The sequence below is a fragment of the Notolepis coatsorum genome (assembly GCF_963971535.1).
Source record: "Notolepis coatsorum genome assembly, chromosome: 18".
Classification (NCBI taxonomy): domain Eukaryota; kingdom Metazoa; phylum Chordata; class Actinopteri; order Aulopiformes; family Paralepididae; genus Notolepis; species Notolepis coatsorum.
In genome coordinates, this window is record NC_140182.1 from 26,568,832 (window position 1) to 26,591,613 (window position 22,782).

Here is a 22,782-nt window from a genome sequence, read left to right on the forward strand (position 1 = left end):
TATCAGAGGAGGCAGGTGGTAGTCTACACCCTCCACAGACCAACAGTAGGGTAGTCTACACCCTCCACAGACCAACAGTAGGGTAGTCTACACCGTCCACAGACCAACAGTAGGGTAGTCTACACCCTCCCCAGACCAACAGTAGGGTAGTCTACACCCTCCACAGACCAACAGTAGGGTAGTCTACACCGTCCACAGACCAACAGTAGGGTAGTCTACACCCTCCCCAGACCAACAGTAGGGTAGTCTACACACTCCACAGACCAACAGTAGGGTAGTCTACACACTCCCCAGACCAACAGTAGGGTAGTCTACACCCTCCCCAGACCAACAGTAGGGTAGTCTACACACTCCACAGACCAACAGTAGGGTAGTCTACACACTCCACAGACCAACAGTAGGGTAGTCTACACCCTCCCCAGACCAACAGTACGGTAGTCTACACACTCCACAGACCAACAGTAGGGTAGTCTACACCCTCCCCAGACCAATAGTAGGGTAGTCTACACACTCCACAGACCAACAGTAGGCTAGTCCAGTGGTTCCCAAAGTCGGGGTCGCGACCCAAAGGTGGGCCGCGAACAGCCACGGGTGGGCCGCGAGATGATTTAAATTTTTTTTTTTTTTTTTGTCAGGCCACTGAACTTAGAAGCAGGCCAGGACAGTGTTTCTAGTTGTATTCTAAAATTCTATTCTATTGTATTCTAAAATGTGACTATATGGTTTTATATTAACTTAATAAATAAACAAAAACGAAAAATCTACTTATTTCAACGAACATTTCAAACTAAATAACAGATTATGCACATAAAACGCTGAAAACAACCGAAGCAACAATAGTATTTTAATGAGGCTATTATTATTATCATTATTATTTTGCAACAAGTTAGCCTCTCATAAATAGCACATATAAATGAATAACTAACTTGAACTAACTTAATAGGATTGAAGTGATATTTGGCTTAAAAAATCGGTCGCCTGGCAAAAAAAAAAAAAAAGAAAAAAGCCTGACGATGTGCATTGGGCCGCGGCTCTCTGACGCCTTATTTTCTGGGCCCTGGCCTGAAAAGTTTGGGAACCCCTGGGCTAGTCTACACCCTCCCCAGACCAACAGTAGGGTAGTCTACACACTCCACAAACCAACAGTAGGGTAGTCTACACCGTCCACAAACCAACAGTACGGTAGTCTACACCCTCCACAGACCAACAGTAGGGTAGTCTACACACTCCACAAACCAACAGTAGGGTAGTCTACACCATCCACAGACCAACAGTACGGTAGTCTACACCCTCCCCAGACCAACAGTAGGGTAGTCTACACACCCTCCCCAGACCAACAGTAGGGTAGTCTACACACTCCACAGACCAACAATAGGGTAGTCTACACCCTCCCCAGACCAACAGTAGGGTAGTCTACACCCTCCCCAGACCAACAGTAGGGTAGTCTACACCCTCCCCAGACCAACAGTAGGGTAGTCTACACCCTCCCCAGACCAACAGTAGGGTAGTCTACACCCTCCACAGACCAACAGTAGGGTAGTCTACACCCTCCCCAGACTGACAGTAGAGTAGTCTACACCCTCCCTAGACCAACAGTAGGGTGGTCTACACCCTCCCCAGACCAACATTAGGGTAGTCTACACCCTCCCCAGACCAACAGTAGGGTAGTCTACACCCTCAACATTACTTGCATCGGCCTATTAGGCTATTGGTCTGGCGTCTCCAGTAGGAATGTCTCCTGCCCCCTCTATCTATCTCCATCCCTCCTACCTCCGTCTTCGCAGACGTCCTTTTCGGCTATAGGATCTAGAGACACTACCCTTCCCTTCTCTGGGACAGTCTAATCAGACTGTTTATCCTCCCTCCCTTCTCACCACAACCACAGCCTGCCTCCTTGCATCTCACTACTGTGTGTCTCTGGTGGAGCATCTCACTACTGTGTCTCTGGTGGAGCATCTCACTACTGTGTCTCTGGTGGAGCATCTCACTACTGTGTCTCTGGTGGAGCATCTCACTACTGTGTCTCTGGTGGAGCATCTCACTACTGTGTGTCTGGTAGAGCATCTCACTACTGTGTCTCTGGTGGAGCATCTCACTACTGTGTCTCTGGTGGAGCATCTCACTACTGTGTGTCTGGTGGAGCATCTCACTACTGTGTGTCTGGTGGAGCATCTCACTACTGTGTCTCTGGTGGAGCATCTCACTACTGTGTGTCTGGTGGAGCATCTCACTACTGTGTCTCTGGTGGAGCATCTCACTACTGTGTGTCTGGTGGAGCATCTCACTACTGTGTGTCTGGTGGAGCATCTCACTACTGTGTCTCTGGTGGAGCATCTCACTACTGTGTGTCTGGTGGAGCATCTCACTACTGTGTCTGTAATGTTGTCTGTCTGAGATGTACCAGTTAACCACTGATCTGAATGTTGTCTGTCTGAGATGTACCAGTTAACCACTGATCTGAATGTTGTCTGTCTGAGATGTACCAGTTAACCACTGATCTGAATGTTGTCTGTCTGAGATGTACCAGTTAACCACTGATCTGAATGTTGTCTGTCTGAGATGTACCAGTTAACCACTGATCTGAATGTTGTCTGTCTGAGATGTACCAGTTAACCACTGATCTGACTGTCTGAGATGTACCAGTTAACCACTGCACCGTTACCTCATAACTTACAACATGTGCTTTGATGTTATATGAGCAGTATATTTATGTGATGTTACGCGTGACATCACTAATAAAAAAGAACCGTCCAAGATGACTTTGCTGTGTTCTGCGTCTGCACTCTATACTAGATTCATATCACATTTTAACTTCTTAAAGGGGGAATTCCACTCTGGATGTCTTGTATTTGTAGACGCATTGCTTTGTTACAGAGTAAAATCAGCTCACAGGCCATGAACCTAAACCACTGCACCTGCATCAGCCTCCTGCTTTACGAAGGACTATACAGCAAGACACGTTGTTGGGTCAGCCAACAGGCTCAGCAAGTGGAGCGGTCGTCTGGTAATCAGAAGGTTCCCTGTTCGATTCCGGCTCCCGGGCAGCACGTTGCAGTGTCCTTGAGCAAGACACTGAACCCCTAACTGCTCAAGATGAGCTGGTTGACACCTTGCATGGTTGCCTCCGCCGTCGGTGTGTGAATGTGTGAGTGAATGAGTAAAATGTGAGGAACAAATTGTAAAGCACTTTGGATAAAAGCACTACTGTATATAAATGCAGCAATTTACCATGAGCAGACGGAGCGTAGAGCTACGTGTCATCATGACATACAGCTCAAACAGACGTAGAGCTACGTGTCATCATGACATACAGCTCAAACAGACGTAGAGCTACGTGTCATCATGACATACAGCTCAAACAGACGTAGAGCTACGTGTCATCATGACATACAGCTCAAACAGATGAGCAGCTTTCGTGGCTGATGCTACTGAGCAGAGCGCGCTTTGGCAACAGAGAATTCATTAGTTACGCCTCAAAATGTTGCTTTGTGGTGGAATTCCCCTTTAATTAATGTATTTGTTTATTAATCATGTCTGTTCTCATACATTGTGTGCTGCTGACTATACGATGTCCTCATGGATATGTACAAAGATCTCATCTTAAAGGGACAGTTCAGATTTTTGGAACCTTAGCTCCATTTCTTACTTGGCAATAATGAGTCCTTTCTCAGCACAATCCACGCTGTTCCTCACACCAGCTCCAGACAGTTGGCCACAAACCAATGCAAAGTCAATGCAGCTCGAGCGCCTGTCTGTACAAGCTAACTGAAGCTCACTGAGATCTATTCTGTGTTGCACTGTGGAGTAGATTTCAGTGAGCTTCACTTAGCTTGTGCAGACAGGAGTTCGACCCCATTGACTTTGCATGAGTTTGTGGCCAACTGTCTGGAGCTGGCAATCTGTCTATTGCCACCACATCTACCTCACTATAATATATACATGTCTGTGCAATACTACATCTACCTCACTATAATATATACATGTCTGTGCAATACGACATCTACCTCACTATAATATATACATGTCTGTGCAATACGACATCTACCTCACTATAATATACATGTCTGTGCAATACGACATCTACCTCACTATAATATATACATGTCTGTGCAATACGACATCTACCTCACTATAATATATACATGTCTGTGCAATACGACATCTACCTCACTTTATACAACGGCATGCAAATTTCTCAATTCTGATTGGCCATTTACACGTCTTTATTGGCAACAATCCACGGTCCTGGGCTCAGGACCCGCCCACAACCGAATCACATATCACTCCCCGGCTCACTCCGGGAGAAAACAAGATCGCGGACAACAAATGGATATGTTGATAGCACCATGACGACTAAATATGAAGCGATTCTGTCAAGGGGAATGTGTTAGTCCTTTAAACAATGTTGGATGATGTAATTGATGGGTCTTGAGTCAATCTAGAACAAAAGAAAAATCGCGGATTGATTGATTGATTGATTTAAATTTCTACTTCCTTCCCACTGACTGCAGTGTTCACTCTCACACTGTCCGACGCTGGCGTACCCACAAACACACACACACACATACACACACACACACACACACACATACACTCTCACACACACACACACACACATACACACACACACTGTGACACACACACACACACACACACGCACACACACTCCTGTCTGCAACAGCGGGGGAGTCAGACTGAGAGAGAAGCAGCGCTGTTTTAAGTGAGCATGGTCTATTGAATTGATTGATTGGTTGATTGCTAATTTTATTACTGTACCCCTGGTTTCCAACTGGTTAAGTTTAGGCTAAAAGAAATAAATAAAAAAATAGGGCGAAGAAAACGTTTTTTTCCTATAGGGCAAAGAAAACGTTTTAATTTGTTTTACCTACTTTATATAGAAGCATCTAAGAATGAAGTTCTATGGAAAGTAGGTCTGCATTCCCTTAACAATTGTGTGTATTGAGCCGTACTGTATTGTACCCATTCTGCATCTGGTAATAAAATGTTCAATCAATCATTCCAATAATACACAGTTGGATGTGTTAGTTGGTTGGATGCACTTCAAGCTGCTTCCACATGAGGCAACTTCTCTCAATCATTCCAATAATACACAGTTGGATGTGTTAGTTTGGTTGGATGCACTTCAAGCTGCTTCCACATGGAGGCAACTTGTCTTTTTTGTAGTTGTGGGAACTACTTTTTCTGGCGGATGGTTTTTTCAATAAATCTTCGATTAATGTGTGTTTATTGTATAGAAATAAGGTTGGATGAATCTGGCAGTTGTATAAAAGCTTTACACCACTTGTAGTCGTGATTTGTGACCAATAAACCATGCCTAGGGGGGTCTAACGACCCTCGGCTGCGCCTCGGGCCTAACGACCACCCCTAGGCATGGTTTATTGGTCACAAACCACTCCTGCGCGTGATGTAATGCTTAAATAATATATACATGTCTGTGCAATACGACAGATGTTTGGGACATGTGCAATAATGTCATTGACTACTAAGGTGCAATATCTTTTTCTCTACTGTATGATACAATTATATAGTATATAGAGGTATAATATAGAATAATACATGATATAATACAACAGTATATGAACCTCAGTAAATATGCAATTTAACTAACAGACAAAATGTATTTATTTATGTTAATGTCATTGTGTTGATGTTTTCATTTCTGCAACATAAGTATGTACATTTTGTTTGGTTTGGTAAACATTGCACTATGAACAGTATCAGTGTATGTGTGTAGGGGCAGGTACAATAAGAGTTTTCTTCTTCCTGTTCCTTTCGGTCATGGAATTTAGTGGATCATATTAAGTGAACTATATGTACTGAAGATGAAGACACTGTTGGACTGTAACAATTCCATGTACGAATAATAATAATAATTTAAAAAAAAGATTTGCAATGCTTTTTATTTTTGTTCTTGTGATAAGTGCATGTGTAGCAGAGTGTGGGTACATGAATGTGGTGTGGTAGTGTGTGTGTGGGTACACTAATGTATGTATGGTAGTGTGTGTATGGGTACATGGAATGTGTTGTGTGGTAGTGTGTGTATAATTTGTTAGGTGCTGCATAAACACATTTCGTTGTACTGTGTTACAGTGCAATGACAATAAAGCTTTCTACTTCTACTCTACTACACAGGGAATGGAACCCCTAACCACAGGGAATGGAGTCAGCCATCTTTATGCACTTTGTCCATCAGTAGTTTGAGCTCAGAGCTTCTAGAGAATCAGATTCAGTATCAGACAGTTAGTATAATGGACGTGGTTTGTAAGGTGCTGATTCTGACATATTAGGAGCCATTCTTTAATGTTGCTTTAGAGATGAATTACTTTAATTCTTAAACAATCAAAAACCCAACTATCACCAAACATAAGAGAACATGAATAGAAACATTTTAAGAAAAGGGTAAAAAATAAAAGATCAACATATACTGAAAACACAAAATTAGGTATATAAAAATAATTGGTCCTGTTGGTGCAATAACAAAAACAGAACAAAATCAACAGAACAAAATCAGTCTCCTTCTACTGTCTATGGAGCAGCTCCAGACTTTATACCTGATGACGTCACAAGTTGAGTCTTACTTCTCTGGTTTCTGGCTTTGGGGGAGAGTAGCGCATGTTCACAAATATTGATTGAACTTTCCTAGGACATAGAAATAACATTGGAATTCTTGATTTGGGTGACGTTCCCCTATCAATCACCTGTTCCCAAACAATGTAATGTATGTAAATACTTCACCTTCAAAGCCCTCAACAGCCTGCCACCTCTACCTCTCTGACCTCCTCCACCACCTCTACCTCTGACCTCCTCCTCCACCTCTACCTCTCTGACCTCCTCCTCCACCTCTACCTCTCTGACCTCCTCCTCCACCTCTAGCTCTGACCTCCTCCTCCACCTCTACCTCTGACCTCCTCCTCCACCTCTACCTCTGACCTCCTCCTCCACCTCTCTGACCTCCTCCACCACCTCTAGCTCTCTGACCTCCTCCTCCACCTCTCTGACCTCCTCCACCACCTCTAGCTCTCTGACCTCCTCCTCCTCCACCTCTAGCTCTGACCTCCTCCTCCACCTCTATCTCTCTGACCTCCTCCTCCACCACCTCTACCTCTCTGACCTCCTCCACCACCACCTCTACCTCTGACCTCCTCCACCACCACCTCTACCTCTCTGACCTCCTCTACCTCTCTGACCTCCTCCACCATATCTACCTCTGACCTCCTCCTCCACCTCATCTACCTCTCTGACCTCCTCCACCTCCTCTACCTCTCTGACCTCCTCCACCACCTCCTCCAGCTCTCTGACCTCCTCCACCACCACACCCCTACCTGTCTCTTCAGGTCTGCTGACACCAACCTCTTACTTCCCATCAGGACCAAGCTCCAGACCTGGGGCAACAGGGCCTTTGCACTTTGCAGCAGCTGTCCCCTCCCTCTGGGATGCCCTCCCCTCACATCAGCAACACCAACACCCTACCGTCCTTTAAATCAGCCTCAAAAACCCACCTGCCAACACCCTACTGTCCTTTAAAACAGCATCAAAACCCACCTGCCAAGTGCCAACACCCTACTGTCCTTTAAAACAGCATCAAAACCACATTCACTCATTTTGCTTTTGAGTTTTGACCCAGTTGTATTATCCCATTCTGTAAAGAGTCTTTGAGCACTGTGAAACGCACAAATCGAATGTATTATTAATAATCATATCAATATTATTATTATTAATGCTATTGTTGATGTTATTATTATTAGTAATATATATGATTATTAATACACATATTCATATATTATTTATTAATAATCATAATAATAATGTTACCGCCCCCCATCTTCACTTCCTCTCTCTCCTACTGCTGCTTCCTCCCCTGTCTTTCATTGTCCAGGTCATACAGTCCAACATACACCATACTCCCCTCACTCCGCCGCCAATCATCTGCCTTGTCAAATCACTGCTTCAGTCGGAGGGTCAGCGGGTACCTGTCTGTACAGAAGAACGGATACAGTTTCTCATAGAATGGGCAGCGACTGAAGCTGTAGATGTTGGCTCCAGTGTCTGCGTTGTAAAAAGAGACATCTCTGGCCTCATAATCCACAAACACCCCTAGTGTCTGAAGCGTCTCTGTCAGGGAGAGGGTGACAGAAGGGTCAGCATAAGCTTTATACACACCATTGTGCAATCTCACAGACCAGACCCCGCGGTCAGGTTTCCACGTGATGCCGCTCTTCCTCTCAATGGACTCTGTGACGACGCCTATCCTCCAGGAGAGGCTTCCCGTCACCTTGACCTCATAGTAAAATCTCCCAGAGACGAAGCCTCCCTTCCCCAGGACACACGCGTAGTACTCAAATCTTTTGGGAATACGGGAGAGAGCCTGTTTGGCGTCTCCACATCTCACTCGTCTGCGGTGCTCAGAGAGAAGGAGTAGAGGATGAGCAGTGTCCGGGTCCAGAGACACGTCCACAGCATACTGTCTCACGGTGTTCACTCCCATCGCCTCTAGTGCCTCAGAGAGCGTCTTCTGCATCTTTTCCACAGCTCTCCTCACGGCCTCCACGGGGCCTCGGTCAAACTGGAGCTTCCTTCCAGGCAAGGTCTGGGTTGTGGGGAGGGTGCAGAGGGATGCAGAGCTCTTGAGGAGGTGGAGTTGGTCCTCGGTGTGTGAGAGTATCTTCAGCTCTGAGCTCCTGCTCAGTAACATGTTGATCTCCTCCTCAAGCTCTTTGATGATTTCTTCAGCCTGTTTCTCTAAAGCCTTCTGGGTCTTTTCAGCTGCCTTAATGATTTCAGATGTGTTTCTCTCACCAAGGTCGACAGAGTTCCTGATATTCCGAACCTTCTCCTGTCGCTCCCGGATCATGTGTTGTACTTGTGACTCTGTGTTTCCCAGTTCTACCTTCCTCTCTTCACACTCGTCCTCAATGGGTACAGTCGTGTGGGTCTTGTGGTCAGAGAAAATGCACAGTAAACACACGCACATCTTGTCGTTCTTACAGAACAGTTCCAGAGGCCTTTTGTGCTTCTTACAGACCCTGTCCTCCAGGTTCTCCACAGGATCAATCAGGTTGTGTCTCTTGAAGGAAGCCAGGATCTGGTGAGGCTGCAGGTGACTCTCACAGAAAGAGGCCAGACACACCAGGCAGGACTTCAGAGCCTTGACCCCTTTCTCAGTACAAAAATCACAAGGAACATCTCCAGACTCAACAAGATGACTTCGCTCCGGAGGCTTGGTTTCATCTTCAACTGAAGCCAGTTTATTAACCTTAGCGCAGTGAGCGGCCATTTCAGAGAATAAAGTGTTGACTTTGAGATCCGGTCGCCTCTCGAAGGCATTCTTACACATGGGACACAGGCAGCGGTCTCTGCTATCCCAGTAGCCTGTGATACAGGTCTTACAGAAGTTGTGTCCACAGGGGATGGTGACCGGGTCAGTGAACACATCTAGACAGATGGAACACTGGAACTGATCCTCTGACAGTCTGAAACTGAGACTGGAACTGGCCATAACTGTGAACAGAGAAAAACAAATGATAAATACAGTATAGCTGCCAGAAACCATTCACTGTGTCCAAACACATAGGCAGGGCTCTACGCTAACCTTTTTCCCAAGGAGCACATGTGCTCCTAAATGAACAAATTTAGGAGCACACAAAGAAATTTAGGAGCACACAAAGAAATTTAGGAGTGCAGTGAAAAAAGTACCAGAGTTTATTAACAAACTTTTATTACATGCATATTATACTGTGCGTGTGTGTGCATACTAAGGGACACAAACATCTGTGCAATAGCACCACCAAAATCACACATTGGTCCATGCCTACTAGACAAAGGATATAGGTTGTCCAGCTGATTTTGTATGTTGTAGTGTTGTCACGATACCAACATTTTGACTTCGATACAGATAGGAAAGGTAATGGAATATATTATTAGATGACATACATGGAAAGTTCTTTATACAATTCTTTAATTCATTATAATTTTAATTAATATTTTGACACTTGAAAAGTAAATAATCAAATGATTGTTACAGCTGCTGAGCTATATACTATAGCTAATGTCCATCAATATCTTCCTTTTGAATGAAATAGGATCAGGAATCAGGAGAGAGGGGATGCAAAGCTTGCAGAGTTTTCGAGAGAGAGACAGAAGGGCGGCTAGGTGGCGCAGTGGGCAAGGCGCTCGCCACCAACGCAGGAGATGCTGGGTTCGAGCCCAGCTCTCGGCGTTGCTACCAGCTTGGCTGGTCGTTCATACCAATACAATTGGCAGTATTAGGGGGTGGGAACTGGGAAGCTGGTGGGTGAGGATCGGACGTTGTGGACAGCGACTCCTACAGGTCGGTTGGTGCGCCTGCGCAGTAGAATCACGCAGACCCTCACGCTGTGCAGGTGAAAAGATGCGACAGCTGCCTCCTCGAGTACCGGAGGGGACACGTGATGCAAGGCTTCGTCCACATTGCAGCCGGCTTGTGGGAGGCATGGCCTAACAGCGTTCGAGAGAGGGGAGGGTAGAATTGGACAATACGAAATTGAGGACGGGAGAAAAATAGAAAAATGGGGAGAAAAAGTAGATAAAAAAAAAGAGAGAGAGGCAGAGAGTTTTACCGCGACGAGGTGCGTTTAGACCATTGCTCGCGGACTTTTCCTTACACACATAGAGACAGCGGAGAGAGAGAGAGAGAGATGTTTTTACCGCAACGAGGTGCGTTTAGAGTAGACCATTGCTCACAGACTTTTCCTTACACATAGAAACAGCGGCGAGAGAGGGAGAGAGGTTTTTACCGCGACGACGTGCGTTTAGACCATTGCTCGCAGAGTTTTCCTTACACATAAAAACAGCGTGACTCGTGAGATAAGTTGTCACAGAGCTGTCAAACGCAGGGCTGAATAGTTAGATGTCATACCTGTAGCTTCTAAAATTGAAGGTCCGCACTGCTCCGTGTATATTATGAAATGACAATTGCGCTTCGACACGCCCACTACTGTTACAAGGGAATGGGATTGTTATATAAACCCCCCCACAATGGTGTGTGTTTGTACGTTCCAGCAGGGACCAGGATGTAAGCTATGCTGTTGTGGTATGGGTTGGCAATACAGACGCACAGTGGATATACACGCTCTAGCCTCCTGTCTCGTTATTTAACACAAACATGGTGTCAGAAGTGGCTATAATTACGTGAGTAATTATACGGGTATGGTGCGCTACTGTGCAGGAAATCGAGTGAAGCAGTAAGCGTTTGCGGCGAGCTAAGCTACAAACAAAATATAGCATCACCATGGCAACAGCGATACTACCACCAAAGGAGATGAAGATGAGCGGCGATCTCGCAAGTAACTGGGATAATTTCTGATCGGAATTTGAGGACTACATACTGGCAGCGGGATTGAAGGACAAGGTAAAGGAGGTGCAAGCAGCAACCTTGCGACGCTTGATGGGCAGTGAATGTCGCCATATATACAGACATAATTTAGGACTTACGGCAGACCAGGGGAAGGACGTGGCCATCATCATTGCTGCTTTAGAGGCATATTTTAAGCCAACAAGGAACATTATTTTTGAAAGATATGTGTTTGGGAAATGCAATCAAGATGAAGGGGAACCCATAGATTCATTTATAACAAGGCTGAGGGAGAAGGCTTCGTCTTGTGATTATGGGCGACTCAGAGAGGAGTTGATAAGAAACAAAGTAGTGCTGGGGGTGTGTGATGAGAGTGTGCGCCATCGTCTACTCTAGGGTTGTCACGATACCAACATTTTAGTTTCGATACGATACCAATATTAATTTCGATACTTTCGATCAGAATCAGGGAAAAACTCTCAGATGTCATTATTGTTCTTTATTTTAAAACACAATGAACAATGACAAGAATAAATAAATTAAAAGCAATGGCATTTAAAATGCTGGAGAACTTTTTTGCACTCAAAACAGTTGCTGTACAAGGTTTCTGAACCCAGCTTTCTCAACTATTGGAACTTGGTCCATACAGATGAACTCTGCGACTGCCCAGTTGAGCCTTTTATCATCTTTGGACTAATTTGTGTACTTTATATGCTGCTCAAAAAAAGCGGAGGTTAGGTTGCTTCTGAGTGGGGGGAGTCACTATGTGAGCCAAATGCAGCAGACTTCTGTAGTTAAAAAATTCAAGGGGTAGAAAAAGTATGGTTGTATTATTATTATTATTATTATACATTTGTCATAGCAGAGGGCCTAATTAGTTTGAGATACCATAAGTTACCTAGAAAACATTTTGATGAGTGAGACTGATTATAGCCTATCATAATCTAGAACTAGGTTATGTCATATTGTAGGCTGTTTAACAAAAATAAAATAGATTTCCGTTGTCTTTATACAGTATGTATGAACCATTAATGGGCAATTGTCAAATGTCTCTGTATAAATCACGTTTGTGACTAAGCCATAGAGATGCTGTGTTTACTAGCTTTCAGCACGGCAGTTTAGGCTATGTATAGCTTATTATTAGGCTTTAGGGCTGCAACGATTAGTCGACATAATTGACGACGTCGATTATAAAAAAATCGTTGACGAGAAATTGTTGCGTCGATTAGTTATTAAAAAAAATAAAAAAATGTATTTAATTTTTTTTTTTTTTTTTTGCACTACCTATCTTTGTGAGAGTGGCTTCTCAGGGTTCCAGACAACATCATAACATGATGATCCCATAGCAAATTTTGGACATTGAAAACATTGTTCCCCTGCAGGAGATGATGATCAGACTAGACACACAATACATTACACACGCACTCCTCTCACTCACACACAGCGATCAGAGTAAGACACACACATACACACTCCTCTCACTCACACACAGCGATCAGAGTAAGACACACACACATACACAGCGATCAGAGTAAGACACACACTTTCACACTCCTCTCTCTCACACACAGCGATCAGAGTAAGACACACACACATACACAAATTACACAGTACACACCTCTCACTCACACAGCGATCAGAGTAAGACACACACACAAATTACACAGTACACACACTCCTCTCACTCACACAGCGATCAGAGTAAGACACACACACATACACACACACGGACTCCTCTCACACACAGCAAACAAAAGACCTAGAAGTCTGTCTGATCTGACTCATCCCCCTCTCCCCTTACAGCTGTTCCACGTCACCCTCCTGGTCCTGGACCAAGTTACAGCCCCATCAGCCGCGGTGCTGGGGGCAGATGCTGCTAGTTATTTCTTTTTTATTATAATTTTTTTAGTTATTTAAAGTACACTTCCACTTTAATTTGTATTATTTAATTTATTTATCTTGTTATGAGTGATTGCTGTATTGTTCTTCAAATACATTTTCATTTAAAGTGGCTTAAGATCCAAATTCAAATGTTTCATGAGTCATTATTTTCATTTGCTATGGGATCATCATGTTATGATGTTGTTGTTTGGTCCTGACAAGAGTCTCAAAGTCTGGGGTGATGGTAGACAAGCAACTCTGAGGTCATGCTCAATGTCCAATCTGTTCCTCTGCTCCGTCTTCAGCTGGACCAGAGCTGAGAAGCCACTTTCACAAAGATAGGTAGATAAAAAAAAAAAAAAAAAAATATATATATATATATATATCCTTTTTTTTCTTTTTTTTTAAACATAATTGGTTTTCGATTAGTCGACTACCAAATTAGTCATTAGTTGTTGCAGCCCTATTAGGCTTTTCAATTTATTTTCTATTCTTGCGAATAGCATTGTGGACATTTTCTAATGCTCGTATAAGGAACTGTAGTCACGAGAGCCAGCATAGCTCATCCAACGAACGTTGGCATCAACGGCATGACCACAGCACCGACAGGAGCCACCGCAGCACGCAACTCCAGCCACCACAACCATTGCAGCAAGGATCCCCACTGATCAACGTCAGCCAGCCAGCCCCGACCAGAACTACAGCTCGTCAGCTACACAAGCCAACGTCAGCCGAGTTCCCCCTATGCAAAATGTGCTAGCCAGCCAACGCCAATCAACAAAGATCCCCACTGCAACTGCCGATGGTTATGAACTTATGATAACTAACTAATTGCAGTGAGGATCTTTATTGACCAACACCAGCCAGCTAGCCAGCAAACTCAGCTAACGTTAGCCCACACAGCTAGCGAACCACAACTCTAGCCAAAGCCAGCTAGCCAACGCCAATCAACAAAGATCCTCACCGCGACTGCCGATGGCCACGACAACCAACGCTGCGCGCCACAGCAGCCCCCATCAGCACTGCAGTCGTGCCACCGATGCCAACACTCGCCGGACGAGCCATGCCAGCTCCCGTCCCAACTAGAGTTTGTTGTTCTTCATTCCAGAAGGTTGCTTCTAGAAGGTATTGTACTATACCAATACCGGTATGCCTGTATCAGTTCCGCAACCGTTTCCATTTCCGGGGTAGGCCTGATTGGCCGCGACAGGCACGTGACAGGCACGCGAGCAGGAAGGAGGAGATGGGAGTCCTTCCAATCGGAATATGTTGTTTCTTTACACATATGTTGGATTATGAATATGTCTTTATAGCTACAAATGAATGACTAATTCGGTCAGAAAGCAGTAACACAACAGTTGCAATGTTGTGTTACTGCTTCTCGGCATAAGCCCCAATAAGACCGTCACCAGAGCTCAGCGATGCCGCTTGCGTGAGCATATTCTCCCCGCTGGTGATCGCAGCACGGAGGGTCGCGGACCAGCCTGGCAGCATAGCTATAAAGACATATTCATAATCCAACATATGTGTAAAGAAACAACATATTCCGATTGGAAGGACTCCCATCTCCTCCTTCCTGCTCGCGTGGCTCACACAGGCGGCTTTAGTCTCACTCGAGTGAGGAGGAGCGGAAGACCGCTGGTTCTCCAACATACAGCGGTGTGCTCTTCAGAATGTACCGGGAGAAACGTTTACTGTACCCCGCAGACATAATAAGCATATAAGCAGTGCTTACTAACGTTATTAGTTACGTTATTTCTGACCGAATTAGTCATTCATTTGTCTAGCACAGGGGTTCCCAAACTTTTCAGGCCAGGGCCCAGAAAATAAGGCGTCAGAGAGCCGCGGCCCAATGCACATCGTCGGGCTTTTTTTTTCGCCAGGCGACCGATTTTTTAAGCCAAATACCACTTCAATCCTATTAAGTTAGTTCAAGTTAGTTATTCATTTATATGTGCTATTTATGAGAGGGCTAACTTGTTGCAAAATAATAATGATAATAATAATAGCCTCATTAAAATACTATTGTTGCTTCGGTTGTTTTCAGCGTTTTATGTGCATAATCTGTTATTTAGTTTGAAATGTTCGTTGAAATAAGTAGATTTTTTGTTTTTGTTTATTTATTAAGTTAATATAAAACCATATAGTCACATTTTAGAATACAATAGAATAGAATTTTAGAATACAACTAGAAACACTGTCCTGGCCTGCTTCTAAGTTCAGTGGCCTGACTTTTTTTAATCATCTCGCGGCCCACCCGTGGCTGCTCGCGGCCCACCTTTGGTCTAGCACAGTCTCTAACAGTGTAACAGTAAGAAGCATTTTGGATAAAAGTATTCTGTACTTCTGTATGACAACAATGTATGCCTTTCAAATGTTAAATGATTAAATGATACACAGCGAAATCTACGCTCTCTCATCCTGCTTTCGCCTAAGGCAGCGATGTGAAAGGCGAAGTGAACTCCAGCAGTAGCGCGCTTGCCGCTGCGGCGGGGGCGTGCCACGCGCGTCACGTGCCTGTTGCGGCCAATCAGGCCTACCCCGGAAATGGAAACGGTTGCGGAACTGATACAGGCTACCGGTATACCGTGCAAACCTAGTCTACTCAGAGAGAAAGATCTCACACTGGGATCAGCCATCGAGATATGCCGGGCTGCAGAAATGACTGATATTAGAATAAAGGCGATGACACAGGATAGACATCAGACATCAGCAATGATACCAGAGACTGTACATGAGTCAGCTGGCCGGCGGCCACAAGTTCCACCCAGGCAGGAACGCTCTGACAGGCCTCTATATCCACCCAGACAGGAACGCTCTGACAGGTCTCTATATCCACCCAGACAGGAACGCTCTGACAGGTCTCTATATCCACCCAGACAGGAACGCTCTGACAGGCCTCTATATTCACCCAGGCAGGAACGCTCTGACAGGCCTCTATATCCACCCAGACAGGAACGCTCTGACAGGCCTCTATATTCACCCAGGCAGGAACGCTCTGACAGGCCTCTATATCCACCCAGACAGGAACGCTCCGACAGGCCTCTATATCCACCCAGACAGGAACGCTCTGACAGGCCTCTATATTCACCCAGGCAGGAACGCTCTGACAGGCCTCTATATCCACCCAGGCAGGAACGCTCTGACAGGCCTCTATATTCACTAGGGATGCCCCGATCACGTTTTTTGCCACAGATACCGATCACCGATCGTCGTGAGCCATATCGGCCGATACCGATCCGATACCGATCGTTTTTGATTAAAAAAAAATTAAAAAAAAATTATATACTTTTTTTTTTAATAAATATATATATTATATAATTAGACTTGTACTTGTATTATCTGCAAGACATCGCCACCACGCAACAAGCTCCACTGTGTGTGTACTCTAGTACAGCGGTTCTCAACAGGGGTTCCCCGGCACACAGGGGTTCCGCGGAGAGCTGCCAGGGGTTCCGCGAGATGCCTGGCAATGTTCTTTAAAAATATAGAATGACAACAGTCTTATTTTGAAAATCCTATAGCGGGTCTCATTTCTGCCCACGCGCAGCTCCAGCTAAATAACTAGGCTCCGAAAGCTAGCAACATTTAGGTCATTATGATACTCCGTGGTGTCGTGACTCATATCCGCTCTACAGCACACAGCCAATAAGGATGCATCTCAACACAGCAGGCTGAGCAGTGAGCTTAGCGTCTCTCAGCTCAGCAGTAGTAGCGTACTCTGGATCTGGAACGCGGACATTGAAACACAGCAAGGATAGTGTTTTTGCGACCCCAAAACAAATCCCTGCTGTTTTATTCCGCAACGGGTCAAATGCATATAACATGCTTTGCAATCCTTGCCATTCCTTTGTGGCCACGTTGTGTTTAAGACCGGAATTAATGTCCCTTTAGCATAAGCTAACAACAAGCCCTGTTCAGAGCGACAGAGAACAGCAGGGTGGGGACTTGGAAGGAGGACTGGGAAGGAGGGGGGGGCATTCTCCCTCTATGTGTGTGCGTTTGAAAAGATATGATGAAGTCAGACTACTATATTATATTGATAGTAAATGTACTGAGGGTGGACAGACGGATTATGTTGATATTTAAACGTAAAAAATACAATACATAATAAATGTATCCATGATCATCATGCAACATAAAACAATTGCAGGAACGGTTTGGGAGAGGAAGGTGTTTTAGGTTGCGTGTTCCAAAAAATGTACTTAAAGTTTAAAGCTCAATATATCAAAACGTGGCACTTTATAGTGAACAGGCACTTTATAGTGAATCCAAATTATTTTTTGGATTACAGAAAATTATCCCTAAAGTGCTATCTGATGCAGCTGCACTGTTTTCCATGAAAATACCATATTTGGATAAGTTTGACCATTTCTAAAAATCTGAAAATCATTAAGTCACTCTGGATAAAAAAAGACTTTACAGACAACATTGAGACAAAGCTTCCTGACACATCTCCATCCAAACTCTTGGAAGAACTCATTGAAATCTCATCTGATACCACCTGGAGAGCTAGTTTCAGAGTGTGGTGCTGAGGACCGAGTATCTCATGATGCTGCAGTTAAGGTGTTGATACCATTCAGCCCCACATATCGGTGTGAAGCTGGCTTTTCATCCATGACAGCTCTGAAAACAAAATATAGGGCCAAGTTGAGCCTTGATGATGACATGCGTGTTGCCTTGTCAAAGATCTCCCCACGTATTGACCGTATTATTAGCCAGCAGCAGCGGACCTCGCATTGAGCTAGAAATGTCCACTGAGTGAACGAGTGCTTATTTTCTGTATTTATTTATATTTTTTGAGAAATAGTAACTTGGTGATCCTTTTCTGTATTTAAAAAAAATACATGATTTTCTGTTTTTGAGAAATTGTCAAACTTATCCAAATATGCTATTTTTATGGAGAACAGTGCAGCTGCAACAGATAGCACTTTAGTGATCCTTTTCTGTATTAAAAAAAAAAACATGATTTTCAGTTTTTTCTTAAATAAACATTATTTTGAAAGCAAGCACTTTTGTCATCAGATTCAGACAACTTTATTGATCCCGCGTGGGGCAATTCATATTTGCAGATTCACCAACAAGCAACAAAGACAAACAAACAACAAAACATCTCAACGACAGCACGGCAAATAAAGAATCATTGTATCATCATTGTAGCAAAAAAGACAGGACCGAAAAAGTCTTTATCGTATGTAGGGGTGCCCTGGAATATTTTATTGAACACAGGGGTGCCTTGGCAGCAGAAAGGTTGAGAACCCCTGCTCTAGTAGCCTCCAGCTACGGCCAGGATTCTACGGAGCTGCAGCTGGACCTATACTCGAGTAGCCTCGAGCTACGGCCAGGATTCTCCTGCGCTGCAGCTGGACCCTATTGGTATAACGTTACTGTGCTCAGCAAGCCCTCAGCTCGAATACGCGTCGAATCAGTGTTATAAGACATTGATATCAGGAGCTATCTGTAGCTACTGCTAGCCGGATATATAACGTTAATACAACGCCTCAGTGAATTATTTAGTTCAATAAGACATTTCTTTTTGAACAGTGAACTAACTTGCGCTAATGTGAGCTAACAGGTATCATACACGTCTCTACTAGACTATTGCTGGAGCATTTGTTGATATCAGGAGCTATCAGTAGCTAGCCGGCTAGATACCGTTCGGTTAGACAATGCCTCATCATGTATTAAACTAAAAGTGAATAGTTGACTGGGTCATTTTGTAACATTAGCTCAGGGAGACGCCATCCTCCCGTCCCACTAGACTAGACCCGTGTTTACATGCGTGCGGGAGGGGTTGGAGGGATGAGCAGACGCCGCACCACCCGGTGTCTGAGACAGAACTCAGCGAATGAGATTGGTTTTGACGATCGGCGAAAATAAAGCATTATCACCGATCACCGATCGCATATTTATACTGATTATCGGCCGATAACGATCGGTGGCCGATCGATCGGGGCATCCCTAATATTCACCCAGGCAGGAACGCTCTGACAGGCCTCTATATTCACCCAGGCAGGAACGCTCTGACAGGCCTCTATATTCACCCAGGCAGGAACGCTCCGACAGGCCTCTATATTCACCCAGGCAGGAACGCTCTGACAGGCCTCTATATCCACCCAGGCAGGAACGCTCTGACAGGCCTCTATATTCACCCAGGCAGGAACGCTCTGACAGGCCTCTATATTCACCCAGGCAGGAACGCTCCGACAGGCCTCTATATTCACCCAGGCAGGAACGCTCTGACGGGCCTCTATATCCACCCAGGCAGGAACGCTCTGACAGGCCTCTATATCCACCCAGGCAGGAACGCTCTGACAGGCCTCTATATTCACCCAGGCAGGAACGCTCTGACAGGCCTCTATATCCACCCAGGCAGGAACGCTCTGACATGCCTCTATATCCACCCAGGCAGGAGCGCTCTGACAGGCCTCTATATTCACCCAGGCAGGAACGCTCTGACAGGCCTCTATATCCACCCAGGCAGGAACACTCTGACAGGCCTCTATATTCACCCAGGCAGGAACGCTCTGACAGGCCTCTATATTCACCCAGGCAAGAACGCTCCGACAGGCCTCTATATCCACCTAGGCAGGAACATTCTGACAGGCCTCAATATTACGCGCCAGGTGCAAATTCAAGCGTAGGTTCTGCGGCACCGCGCACAGGCACGGACGGGAACAGTGCCCAGCCTATGGCAAGACGTGCCGCATTTGCGCAAAACTCAATCATTTTGCTGTAGTATGCATGCAGAGAGGCCAGGCCACCCGACAGCTACATACAGCAGACATCGACACTGAATACCTTGAGAATATACACAGTGGGGAGGCAGAGGCTCACATATACACGGCAGAGAGCATAGGGGCAGTTCAGGGAGGTGGAAAAAAATTGTTTGCACATTTTAAGATTAACGGAGGGTTGCAGAGGTGCCAGTTAGATTCAGGGGCGACCTATGATGTGATGAGCATATACATGAGGAGGCTGGGCCCTGGAGCAAGGCCCAGCCAAACAAGGTTGGTGCTGTATTCAGGCCAATCAATTCCCTCATTTGGCTTATTCAAAACAGAGTGTGTAGTGAGAGAGAAGACACACAAGCTGACCTAGGTAGTAAGAAGCAGATAGAGACCCCTTTTGTCAGGTGAAACCAGTGAGCGCCTAGGTTTGATGCGCTTCACCATCCCCGAGGAGCTGTTGATGGTAGGACATAGCAGCTCAGTCCCACTAACCAGGCAGAAACTTGTCTGTACGTACGATGAGGTTTTCAACGCCCCTGTGGAATCAGTCCCAGGTGAAGTTAATTTTGAGTTAGACAGTAATGTAGCCCCAGTGCAAGCGCAATTAGATAAATATGAGAAAGATGGCCACTTGGTTTCAGTGTCGGAGCCAACAGAAGGGATCAGCAATATGGTGATTGTCAGATGGCCAGAGAAGCTGAGGATATGTATAGACCCAAAGTCATTAAATATGGCTTTAAGGAGATCTCACTACTTAATGCCGACGCTTGAGGATGTGCTATACAAGCTGCCCAGGGCTTGCATTTTCACTCTTGTGGATGCACAGGATGCTTTCCTACAGTGCAGGCTAGACGAGGAAAGTAGTTACACCACCACATTTTGGACACCTTGGGGCAGGAAGTGCTGGTTAAAGCTGCCATTTGGGGTGTCTGTGGCCCCAGAGATATACCAGCGAAAGCAGCATGAGCTTTTAGCAGGGCTCAGTGGAGTAGAGCCCATCGCAGACGATATATTGATAGTTGGCTGTGGGGAGACAGAAGAGGAGGCTATACAGGACCATGACACTAAACTGATAGCTAAGTTTAAAGAAACTGCAGTTCAGGCTCAGAGAAGTCAAGTTTCATGGACACATCCTGTCAGCAGAGGGGCTCAGGGCAGACCCAGAGAAGATCAGGGCGGTCCAAGACATGCCACACCCCACGGACGCCAAGGCGGTGCAGCGGTTCATTGGGTTTGTGACATACCTCGCAAGGTTCATGACCCGCCTCTGAGATATGCAAGCCACTGAGGAGGCTGTTGGACAAGGCCGTCCCATGGCACTGGCTTCCCAAACATGGTGCGGCGATCGAGGAGATCAATATATCGATATATCGATCTATTATCAATTATCAAATAGGATCGATGCAACGTAAAAAGATCGATTCATATTGTGATACACTTATTTTGAAAATCCCCTCATGAGCATATCCGCCTGCAACAACAGTAGCTCAGCGCAGCTCAGCGTGTGTAGACGTTAGACAGCATTGCTTCAGAGTCCGCCTATTTTGCCCGAAATAAGTGCCTGTTTTTTTTTTCCCACAAGGGGTCAAATGCATCTAACATGCTTTCCATCCTCGCCATTCCTTTATGCCCACGTCGCGTTAAATACAGAAATTAACGTTGCGTTAGCGTGAGCTAACTAAGCTAAGCTGATAGAGCGATAGAGAACAGCAGAGGTCCACTAGGGACTGGGAAGGAGGGGGGGTTACTGCATTCTCGAGATAGCCCCACTAACAGGATGTGGCCGGTACTGCACCTTCTGGAGGAAGGAGGGGGGGTTACTGCATTCTCGAGATAGCCCCACTAACAGGATCTGGCCGGTACTGCACCTTCTGACTCCCAATATGCCTTTTCCAGCCAAAATACAGCGCTGTGATAGGATATTAATATAAAAAAATAAAAGAAAATAACCAAAAACAGTGAACAGGAGATCTATTTGTATTAAAAACAATAGATTGTTTTTCATTTAAATGTCTGGAAGAGATCAAAAATTAAAATGTCAAATGATATTTCCATTGCCTTTTTTTGTTGTTGATTTAAATGTTACTGATTGTGTTAAATGGGCATATAATATCATCTCATATCGATCGCAGGCACCTGAATCGTATCATATCTAGGGATGGGTACCGAATTCGGTACTTTTGAGGTACCGAACCGAAACACGTCGGTACTACTGAGTATCGACTCAAGTGAGATACAGAGAAAGAAATAAAATAAAAAAATGTACTTTACTTTTTTTTTTTTTTTTTTCATGTCAACGTTCACACGCACAATATATGCTTACCTAGGATTTGACTTGATTCAACAACAAAGCAGTCGGAGCAATGGCAAGCCGAAAACGGTCGAAATTGTAGTTATTTGAAGTTTGGATATTTTTTTTACGACTGAGGTAGGTAAATTAAATTTTGAGACTAAAGTACCGAAAAAAGGTACCGTTGGGTACCGGTATCGATTCACAGGTACCGGTACCGTATCGGTTCAAATGTGAAAGGTACCCATCCCTAATCATATCGTATCGTGGCAGACTTTGTGATATCGGAAAATATCGTATCGGTGTCCAAAGAATCGATATCGTATCATGATGAAACGTGATTCCCACCCCTACCGGTCACCATCCAGAGTGATGCAAGTCAGAAAGGACTTGGCTGCTGTCTGTTCCAGGAGGGTCAGCCAGTAGGGTACGCATCGTGGGCACTGACTCAGACAGAACAGAACTATGTGCAGATTGAGAAAGAGTGTCTGAGTATTGTGTTTGCGTGCCAATGCTTTCACTATTATCTG

The 22,782-nt window shown here is 45.0% G+C and overlaps 1 protein-coding gene across 2 annotated transcripts in view; it reads right to left on the reverse strand.

The window, feature by feature from the left end:
• Nucleotides 1–7,660: 7,660 nt before the first annotated feature.
• LOC311244919 (E3 ubiquitin-protein ligase TRIM39-like) overlaps nt 7,661–22,782 on the reverse strand; it is a 35,397-nt gene continuing 20,275 nt past the window's right edge. For both annotated transcript variants that reach the window (XM_084334614.1, XM_084334615.1), the window contains one exon: nt 7,661–9,519. In XM_084334614.1, the coding sequence (XP_084190740.1) occupies nt 7,961–9,517 (1,557 nt within the window). In that variant the 5' untranslated portion in view covers nt 9,518–9,519 and the 3' untranslated portion in view covers nt 7,661–7,960. The remainder of the gene's footprint in view (nt 9,520–22,782) is intronic.